The sequence below is a fragment of the Manacus candei genome, unplaced genomic scaffold, assembly GCF_025592945.1.
Source record: "Manacus candei isolate 608988 ecotype Guabito, Panama unplaced genomic scaffold, ASM2559294v1 h1tg000052l, whole genome shotgun sequence".
Taxonomy (NCBI): Eukaryota; Metazoa; Chordata; class Aves; order Passeriformes; family Pipridae; genus Manacus; species Manacus candei.
In genome coordinates this window covers 4,526,091-4,540,862 of record NW_026138100.1, presented here as the reverse complement: position 1 = coordinate 4,540,862, position 14,772 = coordinate 4,526,091, and the positions used below count along the sequence as shown (strand labels likewise).

At 37.5% G+C, this 14,772-nt stretch overlaps 1 protein-coding gene across 17 annotated transcripts in view; it reads right to left on the bottom strand.

The window, feature by feature from the left end:
* Nucleotides 1-2,609: 2,609 nt before the first annotated feature.
* SYNE1 (spectrin repeat containing nuclear envelope protein 1) overlaps nt 2,610-14,772 on the bottom strand; it is a 300,346-nt gene continuing 288,183 nt past the window's right edge. For 15 of the 17 annotated variants that reach the window (XM_051801628.1, XM_051801636.1, XM_051801627.1 and 12 more), the window contains 6 exons: nt 14,428-14,628; nt 13,961-14,089; nt 13,382-13,594; nt 12,295-12,384; nt 10,383-10,441; nt 2,610-3,724 (listed from right to left, as the gene is read on the bottom strand). In XM_051801628.1, the coding sequence (XP_051657588.1) occupies nt 3,484-3,724; nt 10,383-10,441; nt 12,295-12,384; nt 13,382-13,594; nt 13,961-14,089; nt 14,428-14,628 (933 nt within the window). In that variant the 3' untranslated portion in view covers nt 2,610-3,483. The remainder of the gene's footprint in view (nt 3,725-10,382; nt 10,442-12,294; nt 12,385-13,381; nt 13,595-13,960; nt 14,090-14,427; nt 14,629-14,772) is intronic. The other 2 variants (XM_051801638.1, XM_051801639.1) reach the window with 1 other exon arrangement.

Here is a 14,772-nt window from a genome sequence, read left to right as displayed (position 1 = left end):
TTGCTACATCTTGATAGCATCTGTAGTTTGAAGGCTGTGAGCAACCAGTTTCTGTTATGCCTTTGAACACATTCACACACACACACACACACTCTCAGATGCACATGATGATGATAAACATGTTGAGAGATACTATCAGATGTAAACAGATTTCTCAACCACAAATAGCACAAAACCGAGGGCCAGGGATGATTGCTCATAAGACAGTCCCAGCGGCTTTGTTCTTGTTCAATAACCAGCTGCAGGAAAAAGTTCTAAGGAAGGAGAACGTGATACTTCAAGTGTTCACAGCATTTGCAGCAAAGCTGGAAAGGTGGCAAACCAGTGGCAAGAAACTACCAATCTGTAGCAGAAAGAAGCTATTATCACTGCTGGAACAGAGTGGGGTATAGGTAATGGGTATCATCATGCTCACAGCTATGACGAATAAGGACATACTAGTTCTGCCAACTTCAGATCATTTGTACTTGTACCACTGTCAGATGTCTCTAAATATCACTTTGCAGCCTGCCTTCAGATTTGGTAAAGCACGGTCCACAAATGAAGCTCCACAAACAGATGGAGTAAGTTCAGAGCAAACTGTCCTCGTGGTCTTTTATTCTTATCAATAGAAGCATAATGAGATAATGCTTGATATTACTGCATAATATCAGTATTATGGAGTCACCAAGCAATCAGTTTCCATTATGCTTTTAAACACCCACTAGCTGGAGGTGACTACAGGCCAATAAGCAAGGTTCAGAGTTGCAAGGTGTGTCAAGCTGCTGGGATGATTGTACCTCTACAGAAGCTACTGCATCTATTTACAGTAGAAAATAGGAACAAATACAATGTAGTAATGACCAGAGCTCTCCAAGACACAGAGTCTACTTTCTCTGTGCTTGAACACATGCCTTCAACACAGATCCAGAGTTAGGCAGCTCTTGTACTGCCTTTCCTCATGCCTTGCAGCCAAGGCACATTACAAGAAATCAGCCCCTCATGTTTGGAGAGCCCAAGTAGGTAATGTGTTTCAGAAAGAGGGTAGATGTTGGGTTGCAGGCTTAGCACAGAGACAGACATCATCCAAACATCATTCAAATTGACCACTCTTCCTTGTACTTTCCTCTCCCTCCTAACCAACTCCTTTCAAACCTCCCTGCCTCTCCCTCAGTTTTTACACAGTATAAGAAATTAATACAGGCCTCACCAGTGACTTTTTACCTGGTTCCTTCAACAGACTTTTATTCCCTAAGTTTATACTCATAGCTATCTAGCGCACTTTAGATAACATCTACTTCCATGAGAACACCAATAGTTGGCTGGAAAATGGGAGACAAAGTCAGGCTGAGATCCTTATTTCTCCCTAAATTAGTATTTTTATTCTTTACAGTGTTTTCTTTTAAAAGAAAACAAAAATACATTTCAACAAAAAATTAACCACCAAACCCAGGGACTGGCTGATGAAAGGATGTCTAAAACATGCACAGACCTGGACTAACAGGTCTAGCAACCTATTGAATTATTCACATACATGCATCGATTACCACTCATTGAGTTACGTCACTAAAGAGAACAGTATCAGAAAAGAGAGGAGGGGTCAGTTTTATGTAGTATGTCAGGCCTGTTGCAAGTAACAGCCCATCCTTGTAGCCCAAATATGTGTTCCTTATCTTTGTCTACTCAGAATCAGTGATTATGGATACTAATCTAGCCTAGAATAGTTTCTGAACAGCAATGAAGGAAACTCAGCCTTGAAAAGAACACATACTTGTGTCAATCCAGACTTGGGTTCGAAAAATGAAGACACTTTGTGAACATAAAAAATCTTTTTCATGAAAATGTTAATGTTACGCTTATCTGAAAAGGAAGCTTTATTTTGGCTCTTCCAAATGCTGGAGTTCAGCTTGTGGTACTCTACCTCTGACCACCCTGTCCTCATAACAACTCAAACAATGACATCCCAGAAAACTAATTCTATGTAAAAACAACTAATGTGCTTCTGGTTTCTTCTGGTTTTTTTACTTCTGTTATGCAGGCCAATATATTCTAAGTAAAAATATTTAAGTCAAAAGAAAAATTCAGACTGTGTGTTGTGGCTTCAAAAACCCCAAACTTATTAAAGAGCAGCAACTTAGAACACTGTTCTATATTTTTTTTCATAATTGAAAAGAATCCCGTTTTGGCAGAGTTCTGACTGATAAGCTGGGCAAAGTGCCACTGCGCAGACTGCAAGTTTTTTTCAGTATTTCTGGAAAATTTATGAGTCTTCAATTTGTCTGTTTTATTGCTATTTATGCTTATGTTTTGGTCATATTCCACTAGACTAACTATTAGTAAAACACAAACATCTATCTTGGTATTAAGCTGCTATGGAGAATATTATGAAGTTTCCAGTACACTCAATTGCCAAAGGTTGCACACGAGCATGTACATAAACACACAGACACAGAGAAACAACACAGGGGAGGAAGCAGTTTGAAAAAAAGAAAAACCTGAAGTGATGAATCATTAATTCAAAACATGGACAGCTTTCAATATCAGCACAACTTCTAATGTCATACTCTCACATGTATTCTACCTGTGTCAAGTTTTCCAGATTTTCTCGTTCAAACATATACCTAATACCATTAATTTGTTACAGCATTTTTTAATTCTCTTTAGAAGTGCAGCATATGTGTGTCTTCTATTTTTTTTATACCATACATATTTCATTCTAAACTTAGAGGTTTCCATAGTTGTCATTAAAAAGCACGTAGACAAAATATTTTATGGTATCTATAATAAATGCAAAGAAATCAATACAAACAAAACTTGGCTTAGCAAACTGTACATACATAAATATGTTCTTTGTTTTTCAACTTGACATTCAACATTTTTCCTCATAAAAACTTTTACGATCTTATTTATTACATCCATTTTTTTAAACCTTAAAAAAGTGCTTCTCAGATTTACACCTTGTGCATCCAAAGCAAAAGTTAGAACACCATGCCTGAAACAGAAATCACAGGGAATAATACATTGCCATACAAGATTCTTTAAAACTGTATGTTACAAATGCTCTAAAATCTCTTTAGCATTGGTTATTTTGTATACTGTAGATACTGAGAGGGTATTTAACAAAGACTGGCTAATGGGCAGCACACAGGAAAGGATCTACAGTATCAAGTCCTTGGCTATGCATAGTACAGGGCAATGACCTGGATATAAAGTGGCTAAAAGATCCCAAATTCTGCACAGAAGGACATTTCCCTTGCACAGATCACATCCTTCTTAGTACCCAGGATGTGAGTATTGAAATGATGCTACTCAGGTAATACGTTGTGCAGTTTGATACTGATACACTGATGCGTTACTAGCTGAGTGCCAGCAGAGAAAAATATGGGCACAATGGTTGCTACAGCAGACAGGTAAAGCTGCCACACTGAATCCTGTCACCCTTTAAAACCATCTTGCCTCCCAGCTAGCACTCCAGCAAGTCTCCCGCTGTCTCACAGGTCTCCTTCATAATGGAGGAGGACCATTCATGTATTTTAGCATGGGGTGGAAAGAGCGGGCAAAGTTGTTTGCCATAGCACAGCTGTAGTCCTCCTCGGTCATTGGCACCAGGCAAGCCAGCCCGATCAGGAGCAGCAAGAGGAGCTGAAGTGGCAGAGCAGCTCTGAGGACTCTGAGGAAGAAGGATGGGCGCCACCACGCTGGCCCAGCCTCAGAAGGGGAGGAACCTGAGCCACCTCTTGTGGACCTGGGAAAAGAAGATAGGTGAATACACTAAAACATTACTGCAGCAGAGGTTGTCCTTGAGCATTCAACCTTCCCTGAAGGCTGGTTTACAAAATTTGTACAGACTTTGATTGACAACTGCAGAGGTATTTTTCACAGCACGTGCCATTTTCTAACACTCTTAAGAGACCCTATATTCCTAGAGTGGGTAGGAAAACATGAAATGATCACAACAGAATGGGCTTTGTGACCCCATAGCCCCTTCATTAATTATGAGGAAGACTCTCCACTTAAAGCACTGTGCTATAGAGAAGGCAAAAATAGAAGTGGGCCATACCTGTCATATGTGTTCAGTACATGCTGTCTAAAAATGAAGCCTTGTCTTTTAAAATGGCAGTTCCATTTGGTTTGCAGAAGTTTCTACATTTGTGTATGTATATTGTATAATGCATTGAGATTCAGTTACATCAATCTTCAGTCATTTAATACACCAATATGCAGGTAATGGGGACTCATTCTTTACAAAATACATTGTATTTTGAATCTTGCACGGAATCAGCAGTTAAAATCTATCTGCTCAACTGATTTGACACCATCAGCTTCCAAGTGATTTTCTCCCTTGTGTCAATGGATCTGACTTGAAATGGCACATGTCTATCATATGTCTATGAGGCAGTAGAGATTTAACTCAAATAATTTTCAAAGGGACACTTCAAATAAAGCACAAAAATCCAATCTATTATTTTAATGAAGGATAAAGACATAAATTTCACATTTTTCTTTTGGCTGAAACTGTCAAGAGCTCTAATATACAGATGACAGGTTTTGAGATAAGTGAATGACTGAAAAGAGCAAGTATGAAAGATAAAATCTGATGGTCTCAATGTACATGGAAAGGTACTGTATTTTAGCACTAGTCAAAAGTGGAAGAACTCAGAACCTTCAAGTAACTTGCTTCAAGAACTCTTAATTTAAGACATTATGTCACAAATTTTGCCTCAGATGTGTTGCTATAAAATGTTCACATGGTTCATATGATTATAAGGTCTCAGAAAACCTACGGTTTCCTAGAGTTTAAGAGATAAAAATGCTCATAACGTGGAGTGGGAGATCCCCAGTGAAGCACGTAGGGAGTGATGGTTCCTTAGTGCTTCCTTGCCTTCCCCTTCTTCTTTTAATCCTATCTCCCAGAATTAAATTTGAATCTGTGTGAGGAAGCATTCAAAAATGAAAATATCCTCTTCAAAACAATACCAGGTTTAGCAGGGATCCCCTTGCCACATGCTCAGAAAAGAATTACTTCTTTTCTTGTTTATATATGTGTAGCACCCCACAGAGAAGACTTCCAAAAAGCCAGACAGATTTGGTAAAGTTCAGATGACCAAGAGATAAACACTCAGGTATGCTAAATTATTAACTTGAACTGAATAGCCCAGGAAGGAGTGATGATCAAAATATCGTACCTTGTGTTGTTTGAATCCATGCTATTGGAGCCCAGATGGAAAGCTGCTTATCACATAACGTAAGATCAGGTATTGTAAAGAACATATTGAAAGGATATGGCACATTTAACAGCATCAGAGCATTCCATATTAAAGTTCAATTAGATCAGGACTTCCACTGTCGGAGAATGCCAAGACAGAAAGTTAATGGACTGAGGTAGGAACAAAGGGAACAAGGAGTGCTTAATTACCTTCCAAGCATTTGATTGCACAGTCTACCTATTTATAAGGCTATCATTGTATAAATGTTGTTAATCTCAATGAAAAAAAGGCCAGATTTCTGCAGTTGGTAACTGCTGTTTGATAAAGAGTGAAGTCTCAATTTTCTTCACTGCCTCAGAGTTATTCTGGGGCAACACTGGGTGTCAAAAAGTGAATTTCCAAAAAGTGGAATAAAAAAGGGGCAGATAAAGTTAGCACGTAATTTTTCTTTTGATTATGACTGTAGCAGCACAATCCAGCACTTTTTGCTTTGTGTTTTACCAAAAAAAGAAGAAAGAATGGTATGTTTACGTTGCATGGCTGAACTCAACAAGGAACATAAACTTTCAAAAATTAAACCAATTCATGTCAAAGCACTTTTTCTGCAGTGAAGTAGGGTATTGAAGAACAATGCTCATGGAAACAATTAAACAAGCAAATAATGAAACATTACAAAAACATTTTTAGAGGGGGAGTTATAAAAAGGCTGAGTGCTGTACTGCCTGTGTTTATTGCAGGTACAACTGCCTCTGTAATCTACATAATTGGCTGAAAAATGGAATGGCTCAGCTTAGAGTGTTTAATGGATTTGGTAAGCAGAGATGGTTAAAAATATACATCGTTAATAAAAAAGATTCACTATTCTTAAGGACTAGAACTCCTATTTAGTCTAGCAGGAGAAGGGAAAGCTGAAGTACTGTATGCCACTTCAGAGAAAAATGTAATTTCTTCTCCTTGAGCTTGCCTCTTTAGCTGTCTCTCTTCTGACTGCTCCTCCATTTGTCACACTGTAAGGAAGGAAGGAAGTAAGGCCATCTGCTACTCACTCCGTACACAATTCCTACTAAGTAGATAAGAGAGAAGCACAGCTGCAGACCTAGCTAACAGTAATCTTCTTCATGTCAAGAAATCTCAAATATTAACCTAAGTGCAAGCAGTAGTTACCCTTACTTTTGGAGTTTGTAAAGCAAGTGATATTGGAACTCTTTTCAACTATTTTCTAAGCATTTCAAGAGAGGAGAAGCTAATTTATCAGGCTACAGATGGAATGGTCAAAGTGAACTTTAATTTCAGCTCAGAGGAGAACCTTCTTTTAAAGATGATTGATATTTTTTTCCCTAGGAATATATGGTTGAAGTAACCTATCTGTATTGCAGTATGTATCTGAAAGATTTTCAAAAAGGAATTTATCATTCAAGTGAAGCTGATAGGAATAAATAAAGGAAGTTTAATGGTAAGTGACTAATTGAATGCAGACAACAGGCTTATATTGAAAGGCACTGCTGGGCTAGTAGGATGTTATTACTGGAGTTAATCAAGAATGAGTTTTAATTTAATATCTTTATGAAAAGACTATTGCACAAAATATAAGAACAGTAAATTTCATCTGTATGATGACAGATGCTGAAGGTCTTTGCAAATACCAAAGAGGATTGGCTTCTTGAACAGAAAAAAAAGTGGATGAATCCAATAGGTTCAAGAAGTAGCTCAAGGAGTTTAAGATTATAGTACATAAGGTAGCAATAAAAACTTCTGATATAAATTTGGAAGTTCACACTCTAAAGATAATGAAGAGATGTAAGAGTTTTTTAACGCAGGATAGTCAGAAATCAATAATGTGGTTTTTGAATAGCTGTGAAAAGGGAAAAAAGAAATTTTAGAATATATTTCAGTTCAAGTTTTCCAGAAGATCAGAGGAGTTGTTTTAAAGATGTTCTATAAGGCCCTAATCAGATCTCACCTGGAACAGTTTGTATCATTTTGGTTAGCATAGTTCTGGAAGATGAATTCAAACTTACAAAAGCTTAAAGATGTAAAAAAAATGGAGTATTTCTGTTATGAAGAGCTGAGCTTACTGATATATCACCCAAGAGACACTAAAACTGTCTTTTATATAATAGTGCAGAACAGACAGAAAAAAGGGTGAACCATTGTTAAAATAAAAGAAGGGATAATGTTGGCACAAAACCAAACTACTACATCTAGTAGCCATGGATATTTTCCAGGTGGAAATAATTGTTCTTCCAGAAAATCAGAGAAATTAAATTTGATAGCAACCTCTACTGAAATTTTTGCTCTCTTGGATTTTAGAAGAGTGGAGTTTTGAAGGAGAAAGTGTGATGCTACGCCCACAGGAGCAGGCACCTAGGCCACCTTTTTTGGCTGCATTCTCACTTCGAGACTTCAATTTTCTCCCTAGATCTCAGCATCACATCACCCCAACTTTAGACCTGGTTTACCCTGCAAAGAAGATGAATACGTCTATCTCAAGAGCAGTTAAACATGAAGTCTAAGTAACCAGGTCTCAGTGAGAGTATGGGAGATAACTGTGAGAAAAAAACAAGGCAAGCCAAGCCCAAAACATGTATTTGAGCTACTGTGTGACAATGACTGCCATTTTATGGGCAAAGACCCAGAGAATGTTGGGCTTGGTCTGCTCCAGGAACAGCAAGTGACCTTTAAAGATCCACTAGCCATTTGGGGAGGCTTGGGGAGAGCAGGAAATGGAGGCTGGCACTATGGCACCAAGATTTTAACAGAGCTGCTCAAAAGAGACTCTGAGCAAACTGAACCGCTATTTTAATCTTCAAACATTTTAATCACTTAAAAAAAATTCACAGGCACAGATTCAGGTTTACACTTATGACAGCTCTATTAAACTGGTGAGGAAAGATGAGTCGCTTCTTGGATTTGCTTTTCCCACCTAGCACATGATTACTAATACCTCTTGGATGAAATTTTACTTAAATCCACAACGTAATATCTTGTTTAAGCTTGCACTTAAGCTTACCTTGCTAAGCTTACCTTGCTTAGCATCACACTATGTATGCTTGTCTTCTTGCTGTGACGGAGAAGGCAAAATGATATCACTCTTGTTATACACGAAAACATGGTCTCTCTAATTTTTTAGATGAATTTTCCTTCACAACCTCTTTTGTGATAGACTTTTTAAGATTAACTTTATTTCTCCTTTATACTGAACTCTAACAGGGTTTGCTGATCCAGTGCAAGATCAAACACAAGGTACTCTGATCAGAGGCATGTCAAAATATTAAAGAACATAGTGACAGCTTGTACCGCATTATCAGTTAAAACCACATTATACATCAACCACAACCTGTCTGGCTTGCGCATTTGATTAAGTTTCCTATTCAGCAGTGACTCATTCGTATTCCATGCCTGTCTAAATGACAAATTGAACATTGTGTTGTACTGCTACAAGATGTGTTAATAAACAGTGCTGGAAAGACTTGATCTGGAAGGTGCCGCACAATGCCACTGCTAGAACAGAGGCTGATCTCAAAGCTGCAAAGCACTGCCAGCTGCTCTTCGAGCCAGTGGCTCACACCTACAACCAGAAACCTCAGAAGGTTGGCAGAAGTGGTTTGATTACACAGGAGAGTGGAAAAGCACACACAATATGTTTCTTGAGGACAACGGTGCTAGTGCAAGCATGCTGATCTGTCAAAGACATCTTCCACTCTTAGATGTTAATGGCTGCAGAGTAAAGGCCCTCTCCTCCCTTTTTCCCCTCCCCACAAGAAACAAAATGCCGAGTCTCATAGCAGACTGGAACTGAATAATCATTTTCCTCCATCAGAAAGGAAGGTGGAGTTTATACACATCCCCTGTTTTCTGTGTGGTTTCCCTATGTTTCAAAGGAAAAAAAAAACAACCTAAAAATAGGCAGCTTCTTAGTGTCAGTGGAAGCAGTAAAAGATACTCTGTTTGTTCTATCTGTCATGTGGTTTTGCAACTATGCCACTTTACTCACAGTCACTAACTACACCTGTAAAGTAAACTTTTTTAAAAGAAGTGTTTATGTAAATATCTACATGATAAGTAGTTTTACTCTTTATTTCATTTATATTTGAGAATAACTTTGCTGAATAAATTCTTGATTTTGCTCATAAAAAAAATCTTAAGGTATTTTTTGTCTGTTTGTTTATTGCTCAATCACTATTAAGTGTAGTGTCCCCTTCTTTCAAACATAAAAGCTTTCACTTTAATTGGACTTCTTCAAAAAACAGATTAGGTAGTTTTTAATATGTAGAGAATAAATGAGATTTAGGTTAAATGAGATTTATTATTAGATTTAATAAGAACAAATATATTTTAACTTCGTAATTCTAGAGGCTAGTAAACTGATCAGTGAAAGAGCGAAGGTACACACATCACACTGACAACAACAAGAATGCAGAAGCACTGTTAGCTGCAGAGATGACAGGTTGCTGGAGACACGGTGGAAAGCAAAAAGCTGTAGCAGCAAGCCTGCTCTCTACTGGTCAGAGAGAGATGGGGCAGTGCTCCTCGCGGAGCAACACATGGATGCAAGCACTTGGCAAGTCATGGCAATGTTAGCATGTTATATTGCAGTCATCTTAGGAGGGGAGAGAAAGTGATCCCAAATCTCAGTAACCTCAAATTCTGACTTTTAATTTTGAGTCTGAAGTATTGAAAACCCACAAACTGAACGAAACGTTTCAGGGGGAAAAAAAAAAAGAAATAAAGAAAAGGATGTTAGTATATCTCATCCAGATCTGTGGGTTTTGTGAATTCTAGAATATGGCATTGGCCTATAACCTCCCTTAATTTAATATTTAAAGGTAAAGAGGATGATAAAAAGTGTTTGCCATGAACCTACTGGCATTTCTGTTAAATCACGCCAAAATAAAATAATCATTAAATGTCATGACTGTAAACACACACTCACCCTGATCAGGCATATAAAAAATTAATGTTGATTAACTTCTGTGAAGCAAAAGCTGTAGGTGTCCAAGGATTAGCCCGTATTTCTATTTAACAAAGAATTTGAAGTAATTGAGAGCCCCTTTTGTCAAACTATCAACAAAAGGGAAATTTTCACTTGTTTAAGTCCTGACCACCCGATGGTGTGGACTGAGAGGAATCACGGCCAATTTCCATCATCCTCTTGGTGTTCTAGAACAGAGTGCGGAAACCAGGAGAATAAGGTACCTGCTATGTGGACTGCTGACAGAGGGTCCAGGCTGTGAGAGACTACATTTGCCCCGTGGCTGTTTGCAATGAACAGGGGGTAAAGAAAGAAGAATGTTCAGTCCAGGCAAATAAAGACAAGCTACTGATGAAACTAAATTAAAAGTGCAGCAAAGGAAACATAAAAAAAAAAAAAAAGAATCAAATGAAGTGACCAATACCCATGAACCAAGGAAACTGGCTTTTCTTTGCACCTGTGAGTATGAAAATTATTGGACCATATCCAGTGAACTCAAAAATAACAGTTTAGTCATTATGTTTATGGAACAGTAGCTCCGGATTTAAAAAGACATCACTAAAAATTTAGCTCAAATAATTTGTAATATGAAATAGAGAAAATCTTATTAAGTTGAATATTTGAAAATATATATATTTCAAAATGCATATGTACAAAATTAATATTCTCAAGGAAAAAAGGTCCAAGGGTCTCCTTTGACAAGTCTGGCCTCTCCTCCACCCCACAATTTTGAAGGCCAAATAACTGTATGTGCATTCCTGCACTCATAACTATATGCTGGAATATTCAATGCAGTTAGATGTTTATAATTCAGACTATATTTTTTGTATTAATATTTATTTATTTAGCATCAGTATATTTGGCAATAAAATTCCAAACAGTATCATTTCAGTGTTCAAGATTGTGGGTGCAAAATCTAGAAGTTTGAAAACTAGACTCAAGGAATCATACAACTTAGCTACACATTATGGACAAAAATGAAATTTTGCTATATATTATGGACAAAAAAAAACAACAAAAAATGTAATCACATACATAAATACTAAAAAATTAGAGACAGACAAATCCTTATTAAAATGTTAAGATGAAAGCTATCATAATTCTACATACTCTTTAGACAAAGATTTTATGGTAAAATACTTCTCCGTTTCCTGTAATGGTCAGGCATCCTTAAGTTACATCTGTGATATCAGAGCTTTTATTAATTATTTAAGTTTAAATTTAAAAGACAAAAACATTGACCTCTGAAATAAAATGTTAAGATGTATATTCTTTTTCCTTTTGAAAAGCCAGTATTCCTTTACATTCTCATACTAGCATCTAAGAGGAAACTAGCGAATGTAAACAAAAAATCCAAAAAATAAATCAATTTCAAGAGCGATAAATTTATCAAGACAGAATTCAGAAGCTTTACAAAAAAGTGCAAATGGAAAAACAAAACAAAACAAAACCAACCTGATTGTTTTAAGAACTAAGGAAAAAAGCAAAGTAATCAACCAATAGAATTGCAGAAAAAGACAAAATAATTGCAGTTCCAATTTGGGCTCAGAGTATGGAAGTGTTAAGTACTAGGCATGTATTGCTATATTTCTTGAATTTTGTGCCAGCGATGTAAATGGGCAACTCCAGAGTTGCCATCATAGCCATTGGTTAGGTCCTGTGCAACTAGCTGTTTTGAATAATGTTTTATGCCCTTCAGCTCTACTTAGCCATTCATCCAAAGTCTCAATAAGACTGTCTGCAACCTGCATCAGAAACGACAAAAAAACTTATTGAGATTCGTGATGAAGCAGCTCTGAAGAGAAGGCCAAACAGAAATGGAGGACTGATTATACCAGACAAGACCAGACTTTGGGGTGCTGCCATCACTAGAGCAAAATACAAGAGACACGACATGCCATACCATGGTAAACCAACCACACTGACAGCCCTGGTTTCAGATAGTATTTACGACTTCTGATTTCATGCAGGATGGGATATGCAGCAGGGTTGGGGAAAGCAGCTGTGTTTTGGTTTTGGTTTATGCCATTTCCTTTCCTAACAAGTGAGAAGGGGTGACTCCCAGCTGGCTAGAACTACTGTAGACATCTGAGGTCCCACCCAGGTGGTGGAAGAAAATACATGACATGAAATTACCGTTCTCTGTCTGCTTGGAGTGCTTCTTGCAGATACAGGACTCACTGAGCCTGATGTGTCTAATTCATCGGAGGACCATGAGGACAATTCCTAAAGTTCAGAGGGAATGCAGTTCAAAAATACAGCAACTAGCTGTTGAGGTAAGCAAACTAAAAATTTTACCCTGGTGAAATCCCAGCAGAGTTATTTCCAAGTTATTTCCAAGGTAAATAAAATAAATTAAGGCAAATAAGCTAAATTTTGTTACCAAATTTTAAAAGACTAAGGCATTACATGTACATGCTTTCTCTGTCAGCCCTGAAGGAAAAGAAAAGCAAACAGGTAGTTAAAACTTAATTTTTTAGGTGACACATTTTCCACCAAAGTCAATACAGAGGAAAAAGTTGTTCTTTACTGGCCTTTTAATTACAAGAAGAGGCTGGTACCACCAAGGCTTTAATTAACAGGCAGAAATCCGTTAGAAGGAGGGAAGAGATGAGTTCTCACGCTTTATGCACTCTGCTAATCTAAGAGTTTCAAAAAAACTAAAGGAAAACCCTGAAATCATTGTATCTGCTACTGCTGGCAGAGATGTGTAACTCCCTCTGAAATATCCTAAGATGTATGACAATTTGAAAAGATCTGGAGTATAGCTCAAAGCTTAGGAGACATATATGACAGACTTCTTATCCTAATACAGAATTTATTTTATGCTTTTTTTCTCTCTTTGACAGAGTTAGCATTATCTTCCTTTCCAATAACAACTGACACACTCTAATTTTCAGTACTGCAACTAGAAAAATTATCTCATATACTTTGCCAGTTGACTGATTCAGTAATAGCAGGAGAAACAAACCAATATATTCAGTAATTATTGCTACACAAAATAGAAAAATTACCAAACTGAAAATCCCCACCATATCACAAGAGATATTTACATTCTGAAGTGTAAGATAACTTTATGATATTCAAGATTAAATGTTTACAATCTTGGTAAGTACCGCAAACAACTGAAACAGAGCAGCCAACAGCACTGATCAGAGAAAGACAGTCAAAACAGTGGGAAATGTGCCCAACAAACAGCAAAGAAGAAAAAGATGTGACTTACCAGTTGACTACTTGAAATGTCTAGAACTTTCTCTAGGTCTTTAATATGACGTATGACCTCTTTCAAGAGGAGCTTCAGTCTGTTTCCAATGACATGTACCTTTTCTTTGGCTTCCAGACAATCCTTGCCTTCAGCATTGACTAGCAATTGGCAAGACATATCTTGCAGTGACGCCACCTTCAACTGAGACTCCAGCAGTTCACGTCTGATTTGCTGTTGCCAAGGCAAGCATCACATTTTTTTAATAGCAGTTAAAAAAACCCCTAAAAAACTAGAACTCACAAAGCCAAACGCTTGAAATTAATGAAATGGAAAGCAAAGAGAAGGTATATAAATTTCTAATCTGACAGGAAGATATACAGCAACTCAACGGTTCCCTGAGATTTAAAATCATGAGTTGTGCCAATAATGGAAGTGAGTGGTGTTTCCTTCCAAAGTTAAGTTGGTTACTGACACTGGTCCCACAGCTCTGTGTTAGCATGCAACGTACAGTGCTAACCCTCAAGAGAAAGATAAATCTGATTAGGTGTTTTTCTTGGTGATGTGTTTTGGGAGAAAAAGGGGTGATTATTTTCCTACCAGCAAAAGTCTGTGATGATCCTGCAGCATTTCTGAGTCCAGGTTTGGATTGATGGGCACAATCTCATTTTTTCTTCTGTCAATATTCTCCAACCAAAGCAGCAAACTATGGCTCAGTTCATGGAAATCCTGCAAGCAATGAGTGATAATTTTAACAGGGTAGAAAAATATTCCAGTCGAATTCAGGTTTTTAATTTATCCTCTGACAGTTCCAACTAGCTAAATAAGTTAAAAGGAAGTGTACAATAAAATACTAGAATATTATTCCAGAGAGAACATATTTAGAAAATCTTGGGCTGGAAATACATGTTTCACGTAGTGCAGGTGTATTTTTCAGAAAAACAAATGCAGAAGACGTATTTTGGCTTACATGGTCAAGTTTCAGACTGGAAAATGAGCAGGTAACAAAATGGTTTATATTTTCAATATGTGGGATAATGACAACTTAAAATAAGCACAGTACAGACCTGGCACTGCATTAACGCAGCCTGCAATGAGTTGCGCCACTCTTCGATCATACTGCATACATGCTCCCAGCGCATGTTCATCTGAGACAGGCGTTCTTGAAGCTTCTTGCTCTCTTCACTGTCAGACTGAGTGAACTCTGAGCTGCACAGATTGATGGATAAGACGATTGCTTTGCGGTTATCAATTGCTTTCTGCAGCTCCTTGATGATAAGAGAAAGTGGGACAAGGGAGGAAGCAATGGAAACTGGTAAAACATGTGACTTTCAGAAAAAAACAAGTAGAGAAGGCACCACAAGAATGCAATGATTTGCCATCAGCAGCTGCAGAAAGGTACCTTACTGTAA